The sequence below is a fragment of the Sinohyriopsis cumingii genome, chromosome 16 (assembly GCF_028554795.1).
Source record: "Sinohyriopsis cumingii isolate HCF-2022 chromosome 16, ASM2855479v2, whole genome shotgun sequence".
Classification (NCBI taxonomy): domain Eukaryota; kingdom Metazoa; phylum Mollusca; class Bivalvia; order Unionida; family Unionidae; genus Sinohyriopsis; species Sinohyriopsis cumingii.
In genome coordinates, this window is record NC_142976.1 from 33407843 (window position 1) to 33420939 (window position 13097).

The window sequence follows — 13097 nt, forward strand, 5'->3', positions numbered from 1 at the left end:
ATGAGATGGCAGTGATCCATAATGGTGAGCGCCTTAGACCACACGGCCACATGGGTCCCCTCAAATTAGTTACAGCTTTTAGATTGCAACTTGTGTAACAATTAACATACACATAGCAAATTCATCTACTATAAGGTACTGACTATTTATTTTTCAGGGGGGGCTGTAGTTTCTTTTAAGCTAAAATATTTTTTTCTTTTAATATTTTTTAGTCCTCAAAATAATATCATACATATATTATGTAGTTATTTTGCTAAAAATCTTAGAAAGATATGTTTCCAGATATGAGAGTTGGAAATTTTATAAAGAAAAATATCCCAAGGTCATGCCCTTGAACTTTGATTGTCGGTTCATACTATAACTACAGCATACTGTGTTACATATGGTGGTACTTTCAGAAATACCATGGTACATATTTTTTGGCCATTCCCAACTCTACTGTTCATATTAATAAGGTGATATTACTTAAGAATGGCAGAGCTTGTTATCTGATTAGTTTTAGAGACTGTGAGAAAACGTGGAAATAGGTTTATATCATCAACATCTTGGATGACTCCAGTTATGAGGAAAAAACCATATTAATTATGCCTTTTTCTTTGCGATGAAAATATTTTTATTAGAGTAATGTAAATTAGGTAAAATCAACGTGATGTAATGTTTGGGAGATGTATACATGTCACAGAACTATGACAAGAAATCTGTAGAGTTAAGATTTCTTATCAGATTGGCTTCTAAATCAGTAGATTTTGAAATTTGGATTAGATTAGCTTCTAAATCAGTAGATTTTAAATTTGCTTCTAAATCAAATAAATTAACATTGGCTTTCTAAATCAGTAGATTTCATATTGTCTTCTAAATCAGTTGATTCCAAACTTTTAATTTGATTGGCTTCTAAATCAAATAGATTTCAGATTGACTTATAAATCTGTAGATTTCAAAATTTTGATTTGATTGGGTTCTAAATCAATAGTATTCAAAATTGTCTTCTGAATCAGTAGATTTCAGTTTGGCTTCTAAATCAGTAGATTTCAAATTGGTTTCTAAATCAGTAGATTTCAAATTGGCTTCTAAATCAATAGATTCTTACTGGCTTCTAAATCAATAGATTTTAAATTGGCTTCTAAATCAGCAGATTTCAAAATTATATATGCTTCTAAATCATTAGATTTGAAAATTTTGATTTAGATTGGCTTCTAGATTGTTGGATTTCAAAATTAGATCTTCTTCAAAATCAGTAGATTTCTCATTCATTGGCTTCCAAATAAGTAGATTTCAAGTTACCTTCTTAATCAGTAGATTTCACATTATCTTTTGGATCAGTGAATTTCTCATTGGCTTCAAAATCAGTAGATTTCACATTATCTTTTGGATCAGTGAATTTCACATTGGCTTCAAAATCAGTAGATATCACATTATCTTTTGGATCAGTGAATTTCACATTGGCTTCTAATCAGTAGATTTTAGATTGGTTTCTACATCAGTAGATTTCACATTGAATTCAAAATCAGTAGATTTCACATAGACTTCTAAATAAGTACTGATTTATCTTTTAGATCAGTGAATTTCACATTTGATCTAAATCAGATTTCACATCGACTTTTAAATCAATAGGTTTCACATTATCTCTTAGATCAGTGAATTTCAAAATAGGTAGATTTCACATTGACTTCTAAATCAGTCAGTTTCATTTAGGCTTCTAAATCAGTAGATTTCACATTGGATTTGAAAAAAGTAGATTTCACATTGACTTCTAAATCAGTAGATTTCACATTGGATTCAAAATAAGTAGATTTCACATTGACTTCTAAATCAGTAGATTTCACATTGGATTTGAAATAAGTAGATTTCACATTGACTTCTAAATCAGTAGATTTCACATAGACTTCTAAATAAGTACTGATTTATCTTTTAGATCAGTGGATTTCACATTTGATCTAAATCAGTAGATTTCACATTGACTTCTAAAGCAGTAGATTTCACATTGACTTCTAAATCAGTAGATTTCACATTGACTTCTAAATCAGTAGATTTCACATTGTTCACATCATGATGGCAGGTTGGTTTCCACATTGTTCACATCAGGATGGAAGGTTAGTGTCCATTGTTCACATCATGATGGCAGGTTGGTGTCCACATTGTTTACATGGCAGGTTGGTGTCCACATTGTTTACATCATGATGCCAGGTTGGTGCCCACATTGTTCACAACAGGGTGGCAGGTTGATGTCCACATTGTTCACATCAGGATAGCAGGTTGGTGTCCACATTGTTCACATCAGGATGGCAGGTTGGTGTCCACATTGTTCACATGATGGCAGGTTGGTGTCCACATTGTTCAGATCTTGATGGCAGGTTGGTGTCCACATTGTTCACATCAGGATAGCAGGTTGGTGTCCACATTGTTCACATCAGGATAGCAGGTTGGTGTCCACATTGTTCACTTCAGTATGTCAGGTTGGTGTCCACATCAGTATGGCGGGTTGATGTCCACATTGTTCACATCAGGATGGCAGGTTTGTGTCCACATTATTCACATCAGTATGGTTGGTGTCCATATTGTTCACATAGGATAGCAGGTTAGTGTCCATATTGTTTACATCAGGATGGTAGGTTGGTGTTCACATTGTTTACATCAGGATGGTATGTCCACATTGTTTACATCAGGATGGTAGGTTGGTGTCCACATTGTTCACATCAGGATGGCAGGTTGGTGTTCACATTGTTTATATCAGGATGGTAGGTTGGTGTCCACATTGTTTACATCAGGATGGTAGGTTGGTGTCCACATTGTTTACATCAGGATGGTAGGTTGGTGTCTACATTGTTTACATCAGGATGGTAGGTTGGTGTCCACATTGTTTACATCAGGATGGTAGGTTGGTGTCCACATTGTTTACATCAGAATGGTAGGTTGGTGTCCACATTGTTTACATCAGGATGGTAGGTTTGTGTCCACATTGTTTACATCAGGATGGTAGGTTTGTGTCCACATTGTTTACATCAGGATGGTAGGTTGGTGTCCACATTGTTTACATCAGGATGGTAGGTTGGTGTCCACATTGTTTACATCAGAATGGTAGGTTGGTGTCCACATTGTTTACATCAGGATGGTAGGTTGGTGTCCACATTGTTCACATCAGGATGGCAGGTTGGTGTTCACATTGTTTATATCAGGATGGTAGGTTGGTGTCCACATTGTTTACATCAGGATGGTAGGTTGGTGTCCACATTGTTTACATCAGGATGGTAGGTTGGTGTCTACATTGTTTACATCAGGATGGTAGGTTGGTGTCCACATTGTTTACATCAGGATGGTAGGTTGGTGTCCACATTGTTTACATCAGAATGGTAGGTTGGTGTCCACATTGTTTACATCAGGATGGTAGGTTTGTGTCCACATTGTTTACATCAGGATGGTAGGTTTGTGTCCACATTGTTTACATCAGGATGGTAGGTTGGTGTCCACATTGTTTACATCAGGATGGTAGGTTGGTGTCCACATTGTTTACATCAGAATGGTAGGTTGGTGTCCACATTGTTTACATCAGGATGGTAGGTTTGTGTCCACATTGTTTACATCAGTATGGTTGGTGTTCACATTGTTCACATAGGATGGCAGGTTAGTGTCCATATTGTTTACATCAGGATGGTAGGTTGGTGTTCACATTGTTTACATCAGGATGGTAGGTTGGTGTCCACATTGTTTACATCAGGATGGTAGGTTGGTGTCCACATTGTTCACATCAGGATGGCAGGTTGGTGTTCACATTGTTTATATCAGGATGGTAGGTTGGTGTCCACATTGTTTACATCAGGATGGTAGGTTGGTGTCCACATTGTTTACATCAGGATGGTAGGTTGGTGTCCACATTGTTTATATCAGGATGGTAGGTTGGTGTCTACATTGTTTACATCAGGATGGTAGGTTGGTGTCCACATTGTTTACATCAGGATGGTAGGTTGGTGTCCACATTGTTTACATCAGGATGGTAGGCTGGTGTCCACATCGTTCACATCAGGATGCAGATCATGAATGAGTTTATTGCTGAAATTTTACTTTGTGTTGGGTTGCTTCTTACTTAAGAAGTTCTAGTGTTTTTCAGAAATGTTCACTTCTATTTAGGCATTATGATCTGCAGATTACTTGTAATAACTACTTATCACCGATATTGAAGAGTCTGACAACTTTCAGAAAATAATAACTTTCAAGATTGAAGATTTTGACAATGGAATTACATGTAATCACTCTGCATGGTTAATTTTGTCTTTAACAAAAACACATAAAAAAATTGGACTAAGAATTCATCATTGCAAGCCACAGGCAAAATCTGCTATGTTTCTTTATTACCCATGGCTTCCTGTGCTAATATTTCCTCATTTCTCAGGAACATAAACTAACACAACATGATGAATGCAAGTAAAACAAATTTGCCATTGAGATCTAACATGACCATTCTTATTGCTAGAATGAGCCAATCAAAGTTTCTCTTCAAAACAACTCATTTTTATCTCATACCACTCTACATACATCACATTATAATCTCATGTGACTCTAGATACAGCTCATTGTTTTAATTTCATGTCAGCCACCCAACATGCAACTCATTTGTATCTCATCTAACTCTACATGCAACTCATTTTATCTTGATCCTCTCAATATCCAACTCATTTTAGTCTCAAGCCGTTCAAGATCCAGCTTATTTGCTATCATGCCACTCTAGATGCATCTCATTTTTTTTATTTTATGCCACTCTACATGCAGCTCATTTTTATCTCATGCCACTTTAAAGCAACTCATTTTTATATCATGCTAAAAAGTACTATGCAACTCATTTTCATCTCATGCCATGCTAGATGTTGCTCATTTCTATCTCATGCCAGCCACTCTACATTCAACTCATTTTTAACTTGTGCCACTCTACATGCATCTTTATTTTGAATCATTCTAGATACACCACATTTTTTATCTCATATAACTCCACATAAACTCATTTTATTTTGTGTGCCAATACTACATGCAACTCCCGTCATAATAAAGAGATATGTTTCTTTCAGCTTCTGAAAACCAGTGAGGAGATTAGGTCAGTGATGAAAGAGCTCTCTAGACTACAACAATCTTTAACAAGAAATGAAACAAGGTATGCCATTAAATATTCCATCAAATTTGCATACAGTATTCTGAACAGAAAGTCTCTGCACATAGAACTCCATCTACCTTTTATGTTCAAGCAGTTGTCGTAGTAGTAAAATAAAGTGATGGAGAAAGAACATAGGTGTATACAGCTGATGTTGAGATACATTTGAATGGCAGATACATGTTTTATTCCTACAGCAGGTTAATATTAGAGACATTTTTATAAGTGAGATATAGTTTGGGGTATTAAATTCCTATACCTAAGGGGAGACTACTCTCATGTAACCTTTTTTAAGCTTGATGCAAACAGTGTAGTCCTAATTGTTCCTAATCGAAGCCAAGATGATTATAACATCATTTTTAATTCATGAGGGCATTATTTGTGAGGTAGCTGATGTATAGTGATTGCATAAATATTAACACAAAACATGTAACATTGAAAAATTTGCATTTGAGAGTTTGGTCACCTCTGATTAGTGGATGACTCTCCAGTAGTAGTCTGGATTAGACGGCTTTAATTTTTTATTATAATTTACAGGGACAAGAAAATGGCAGAACAAGTGCGGCAGAAAATTGGATCGCTACAGAACTATTTGTCTAGTCTCAAGGATTCTGAGAAAACTATAGAATCCCATCAAACAAAAAGAAACAATCATAAAAAATTAGCAATATTCTAGTAAAACATAAATAAAAAGATATTTATTTGTAATTTAAGAATGTGTTTATTCTTTTTAACTGACAAAGACACTTGCCATTTTAAGATTTATGATATAGCCATACTTATCAATGTAATCAGATATTAATTGAACCATTTTTATTTTATTCAGTGAGCATTTATTTTAATCATACAACCACAGGCTCTTCCACTGTTTAATTTTTGAAAAAGAACAATGGTTATACAGCTAGTATTAAATATTTGCATTTATCTTTTTTTTGTCTTTCATTCCTCTCATCAGTCAGATCACTTAAGTAAAGATTATGTGTTAATGAGGAGAGAGAGCTTGAAATAAGATTAATTATTTATCAGAAGAAGATTAGTTGTTTAAAATAGACAATGGCCTTCTCCAAACTACTTATGAGAATGAAATTTGACCGTTTCATATTAACAATGAGATTTTTAGCACTTAATCATTGGCCCCCTTTCACTCCACTAACAGAAATTATTGTAACCCATGTCCACAGAATTTCAAAACTTATCTGGACTGGGATAAGCATGTTGCTAATTGGCTAGGCCAAGTCAAGCATGATCGGGTAGGCCAAGTCAAACATGATCTTCTAGGTCAAGTCAAGCATGATCGGGTAGGCCAAGTCAAGCATGATTGGGTAGGCCAGGTCAAGCATGATTGGGTAGGCCAAGTCAAGTATGATTGGGTAGGCCAAGTCAAACATGATTGGGTAGGCCAAGTAAAGCATGATTGGGTAGACCAAGTCAGGCATGATTGGGTAGGTCAAGTCAAGCATAATCCACTTGGAACCAAATGTAGTGGCCAAAATAACAATTTATTCTTAAATCATGTTTACAAGAAAATGCTCTACCTGCCAGCATACTGAGACAACTGACACCCATTCAATTAGAATGACAACAAAATACAGCTTTTAGACATCATGTTCTTTTCACTTTACCATTTTGACTTACAATTAAGAGACATTATTATTTGGCACTTCTGTGTCCTCTGATGAAATTAAAATGCATATATTTATGGTCATGTAAGCCTTCCAAAATTCATGAAAACATTTCTGAAATTAATACATTGATCACAACCAGTGTACCAGTGAGTGTCTGAACGTTACATTTGATATGGATAGCAAGTAATAATATCATCTGTTGCTGATGAATAGGATCTTGGCTTTGTTTAACAGCAGGCAGCTAAATTGATTTGTCCATATTCTGCTTTTGTATTTGTTGTGAATTTGTTGTATGTAAATCTTGTACATCAATTATGTATATATGTATATAAAAATGAAAATTTGAGTGTAAGATGAAATTCATATTTTAATTTTCATATTCCTGTTGCATACTTCATACAGATAGATCAGATGAACCTGCTTTTGGTACATTTCTTTATCATTTGCTGCTCCCTTCTGTTTCTCGTAAGATATGGAATCTGAATTGCTATGGCAGAAGTTATTATACTCTGTTGCGCTCAGTAGAAGAAACATTTCTTTATCAATTACAATACCCATAAAACCTTAGAAGAACTACTTCACACACTCAGCCCTCAAAGGCTAACACTATTATGTCCCCTTTGTACAAAGCTTTGCTACTTCAGCTCATACTGAGTATCACACTTTCTACATACAGAGGCCATGCAATCCACATACAAGTATTGTGGAAGTCATGTACCTAAAATCAAGGTGGAGGAGTGTTCTCCTCAAAGGGAAATATCCCCCATCTTATTTTTCTAACTTTACTTGCATATTTCTTATGATGATAAAGTTTTCTGTCTTTCTTTAGAATTATAACTTTGCCATCATCATAAGGTGCCCTTGGTAATACCTGCATGGGTCACTAGTGCACCTTCTCACATTGCCGTTGCTTCAGGTATTGTGAATGCTGTAGAAAACTTATTTATATTGCTGTATGGTTTCTGCTGCAGTTTGATATGCACAGGTAAGATTTCTATAGTTTAGTCATTGTATCCACTTCAAAATTTCCCCATGCGTGTTCTTGGTTGTCGAATTAGCGCAATGTGCCTCACTACATCTTGTAAGAGGTGACTATGTAGAGGCAACCTGTTTGCCGTGGGTTTCATCCTATGTTGTGGAAGGAAAGGATCCTGGTAATTGAGCAGAGGCTTTCCAATGCAATACACTACTTTGGCTTCTACTTCCTCTAGACCCGTGGTCGGGATGGGCCCGGTCTCGACAAATCGGCTGGTCATGCAGAGCCCTAGGAAGTCTTTTATTTACTAGGTCACTTTCTTTATCTTTCTTCTTGTATCTCTCTTGATACCACCACTGTCCCTACTGTCTACTGCTTTATTTTTAATTTCTCTTACTCAGAAGACTTACTAGAAGGCGGTGGCTTAATGGGTCAATTGGGAGGTATCTTTACTTGCCGAGTATACCATATATGCATCCTGGCACTCGAAAAGTGTCCCCTAGCATGTCAGGTGGGTGAACATAGGTGATGAATATAAAACAAGACATCATGGAAAACAAAAACAAACATCAACTGAAACATTCTAAACCCTTAATGGATTCAGATGAAGAACCATGTGGCATGGAATCATTCCCACACTTCATGGTTATTCAGTCAAAAGATCCTACAAAACCAGTCTCTGCACTATCACCATTTATAGTCGAAAAGACTATACTTGGCCTAGTCGGCATTCCTAAAAGCGTGAAAAAACTCAAACCAGGTAGCTTGCTCGTTGAATTTGAGTACAAGGTGCAGATCGAGAACATCAGGAAAATTCAGACTTTTTATGATGTTCCGGTGACCACGTTTGCTCATTCAACTCAACTCATCCAAATGTGTGATTCACTGCCGAGACCATGCAGGGGTCAGCGACACTGAAATCATCAAGGAACTGAGGAATCAAGGTGTTACTGCAATTCGCAGAAGTCATATCAAACGTGGTTCACAATTGCAGGACACGAACAACATCATACTTACCTTTAACACACCGACACTACCTAAGGTAGTAAAAGTTGGCTTCTTGCAGGTTAAAGTTGAAGTGTATATTCCAGATCCTCTACATTGTTTCAAGTGTCAGAACTACGGTCACCATGAAGAGAGATGCTCCAGAAGCCCTGTGTGTGGCTGATGCGGAGAAACCAGCCATCAAGAAGCAGACTGTGGTGCAAACCCCCATTGTGCAAATTGTGGCAAAGGTCACCATGCCAATTCTGAAGATTGTGAGACCTGAAAATTAGAGAAGGAGATCCAGAGGGTAAAATATACGGCAAACATTCCCTTCCCAGAGGGCAGAAAGATGGTCGAATCTCGAACCAATCTACATGGCCCAACCTTCTCTTATTGTAAAAACCAGTCCAAAGACAACCAAGGATGGACAAACTCAAACTGATCAACCAGATTCAACAGCATTTACTAAAATTCCACACTACAAGTCACCAAAAATCACACTATCCACACAGACCACTTTCAACAACCCCCCCAATATCTAAGTCTCCAAAAGCAAAAATAAAAACAAAAAACAGGCAGCAAAAGGGGTCTGATGACCCTATAAAGCTGCACAACAGGTTTGGAGACTTTGAGGATATGGATGCAGAAGAAACTGCTCCATGCCATCAGGGTGGCTCTCAGGGTAGCTCCAGACCTACCAACAAAAAATTCACCCCCGTACTTCCTCCAGAGAAATAACCTCACAGATTGCCTCTGCAAAAGGTCTAACCTAGCTTCACAATCTTCAATTTAAACATATAATCAAGAATACCATCATACAATGGAACTGTCGAGGACTTAAAGCCAGCTACCACGATATTCTTCTGCATTTAAATGAACATAATCCTGCAGTACTATGCCTTCAGGAAACTATCTTGAAATATACGGATAACATCACACTTAAAAACTACTCCCTGTTTAACACTTACTCTCAAAATGTTGACAGGGCCTCAGTAGGAGTTTCTGTTATTGTGAACAACAGAGCCCCTCATAGTGTCATCCCATTAACCACAAATTTGCAAGCCATTGCTGTAAGCGTCACTCTACATCGAGTGATTACCTTTTGTTCTATTTATATACCACCAAATACTAACCTAGTACCAAACGAATTTGACAATCTTGTTCAACAACTTTCTGCGCCGTGTGTTTCACTCGGAGATTTTAATGCTCATAACATTTTATGGAGATCAAATCATATAAGTGGCAGAGGTCACAAAATTGACCACTTCATTTATAGACACGATCTGTGTCTATATAACACCAAATCACAGACATATTTACACCCAGGAACGGGTACATACACGTGCATCGATTTGACAATTTGTTCTCCTTTGCTGCTTTTGGACTATGAATAGAAGGTCGCTGATGACGTTCACGGCAGTGATCACTTTCCAGTCTCCCTTGAAAATATTGCCTCTGCAACTGATAACGCAATTCCACAATGAATCTTCAAGAAGGCCGAATGCTCTATGTTTGAAACACTGTAAAACTAGACTGAAAGAGGATACCCTTTCCAATGTTAATGGCCCTATTTAACATTTTACTTTTATTTTAATCGAGATATCAGAGGAATCCATTCCCAAGTCCTCACTGAACTGTAAAAGAACCCAAACCTTGGGCCACTAAAGGACGTAAGGAATTCATTTGACAACACCGAGAAGCACTGAAAACATTTAAGAAGAATCGTCCGACGCCTAAAAACTAAAAAAAGTATATATCGTTTTGTCCGGAACAAAGCTCGCTGCTCAATCAAACAATGTAAACGAGCATCATGGAAGGAATATGTTTCTTCTTTAAACTCTCGTTCCTCCATTAAGAAAGTTTGGGACACTATACACAAAATAAACGGAAAGAGAAAATAATTCTCTCCGACATCTGAAACTGAACAATAACAATTTTAGTTGAAAACGTGACATAGCAAATATTCTTTCTGACAGTTTCTCTTAAAAATTCCTCATCATCCAATTATTCAGAAGCCTTCCGAAGATTAAAAAGTCAAAAAGAAAAGTCACGTTTAAAATTCACATCCAACATCTCGGAAAGTTATAACCAACTGTTCTCACTATTGGAGGCTTTAGACATGACCCAAGATAATCCGCTGGGCCTGACGAAATACATTACCAGATTTGAAACACTTCCAGAATCATCATTAACATCTCTTCTGAAGATCTTCAATGATTTATGGATTACTGGTAATGTACGTAAAATTTGGATAGAAGCAACAGTAATATCAGCTCCCAAACCAGGTAAAAATAGCACAGATCCTGCCAACTATGAACCTACTGCACTCACGAGCTGTGTGTGCAAAACAATGGAACGAATCATAAATTCTCGGCTTGTATGATACCTGGAAACTAACAATTTAATATCTTCTTTCCAAAGTGGCTTTCGATATAACCGGAGCACCAATGACCATCGGGTTATACTGGAAACATTTATTTGTGATACATTTATCAAGAAGGAACATTTAGTAGTGGTTTTCTTTGATTTATAAAAGGCCTATGAGACGATATGGAAGTCGGGATACTAAATGACCTGCACGATCTAGGTCTAAAAGGCCGTCTGTCTTCTTTCATATCAAACTTTCTCTCAGAGAATTCAATGCACGAGTAGGTTCTACCCTCTCAGATCTGCACGAGCAAGAGATGGGTGTGCCCCAGGGCAGTATTTTATCTGTGACGCTTTTCAACATCAAAATCAATAGCATCACCAAGTGTTTGGCTCCTGGTGTGGATTGCTTGTTATACATTGACGATTTTCTAATATGTTATCGATCAAAGCACATGCATACAATTGAAAGACATCTACAGCAAAATATATAAACAAGATTCAAGATTGGGCCAGTACGAATGGCGTCAAATTCTCAAAATCAAAAACAGTATGCATTTCTGTCAGTTATGAAGGCATCATGATGAACCTTAACTCACGCTGGATGAAACACCTATTCCAGTTGTTGAGGATACACAGTGTTTAGGTATTATCTTCGACAGAAAACTAACTTTTATTCCACACCTAAAGAACTTGAAAGCTAAATGCTTAAAATCTCTAGATCTACTTAAAGTAGTAGTGCACAATGACTGCGGTGCTGATAGAAAGTCATCCTCAATTTATATAGAACGTTTATTCGCTCCAAACTGGACTATGGTTGTGTTGTTTATGGTTTAGCCAGAAAGTCATATTTGAAAAAGCTTGATCCAATTCATCATCAAGGAATAAGACTCGCTCTGGGAGCATTTAAGACATCCATGTGTGAAAGCCTCCTCGCTGAAGCAAACGAACCACCTTTATCACATCGTAGAGAAATGCTTTCCGCACAGTACGCTCTCAGGTTAAAACCAAACCCTTTGAACCCTGCTTTTTCGGCTTTTTTCAACCCAAATACAGAACCTTATATGAAAATAAACCAAGCGCCATACCTTCCTTTTGCATTAGAATATTAACCAGCCTTGACAGTACAAAAATTGATCTTTCTAAAATTCAGAAAACGTCCATTCCTGAAACACCACCCTGGCTACTTAAACAACCAAAAGTACATTTTACGCTATATGATGGGAAAAAAAAATCAGAATTTAAAAACTACACAAAAATTTATACTGACGGATCAAATGATGGGGAAAAGGCTGCTGCAGCCTTCGTTAGTGGAAATCATACAATACAAGTTTGCTTACCAAATGGCACATCAATTTTTCAGCCGCAATCAAAAGCAATAGACCTTGCTCTGCAATATATCTAAAACAATTGTATTTTAAACAGCATCATCTTCTCTGACTCCCTATCAGTACTTCAGTCACTACACAGTAGAAAACTGGAGAACCCATTGTTGACCAATGTTCTCGTAACAAATACTAAGCTGAGTACCTCCCACAATATCGTATACTGCTGGTTACCTAGCCATGTTGGTCTTAAAGGTAATTAAAAAGCAGATCGTGCTGCTAAAATGGCCATATCTCATGAACCATATGATTTTAAAATACCGTATCATGATTTTAAACCTAGTATCAAAGAGACTTTACGTTAGAAGTGGCTGGCATCATGGACTGATGCAGTGAATAATAAATTTCACGCCATCAAGCCAACTCTAGGAGAATGGACTCCTTCCTACAGAACCATGCGTAGGGAGGAGATAGTCATTGCAAGAATCCTAATTGGTCACACTTATATCACCCACTCCCACATACTTAAAGATGAAGACCCACCAGAGTGCGTTTCTTGAAATGAACCATTCACTGTCAAGCACTTTATGATAGAGTGTTTTACCTGCAACCTACGCGCGATCAGTATTACAATGTGCATGACATGAAGGAACGTTTTGATACAATAAACATCACTTGTATTA

The 13097-nt window shown here is 37.0% G+C and overlaps 1 protein-coding gene across 1 annotated transcript in view; it reads left to right on the forward strand.

The window, feature by feature from the left end:
* LOC149780181 (zinc finger CCCH-type with G patch domain-containing protein-like) overlaps positions 1 to 6058 on the forward strand; it is a 100434-nt gene extending 94376 nt beyond the window's left edge. Inside the window, exons 12-13 of the mRNA XM_089936927.1 lie at positions 5055 to 5137; positions 5672 to 6058. Of these exons, the coding sequence (XP_089793053.1) occupies positions 5055 to 5137; positions 5672 to 5810 (222 nt within the window). The 3' untranslated portion in view covers positions 5811 to 6058. The remainder of the gene's footprint in view (positions 1 to 5054; positions 5138 to 5671) is intronic.
* Positions 6059 to 13097: the final 7039 nt, after the last annotated feature.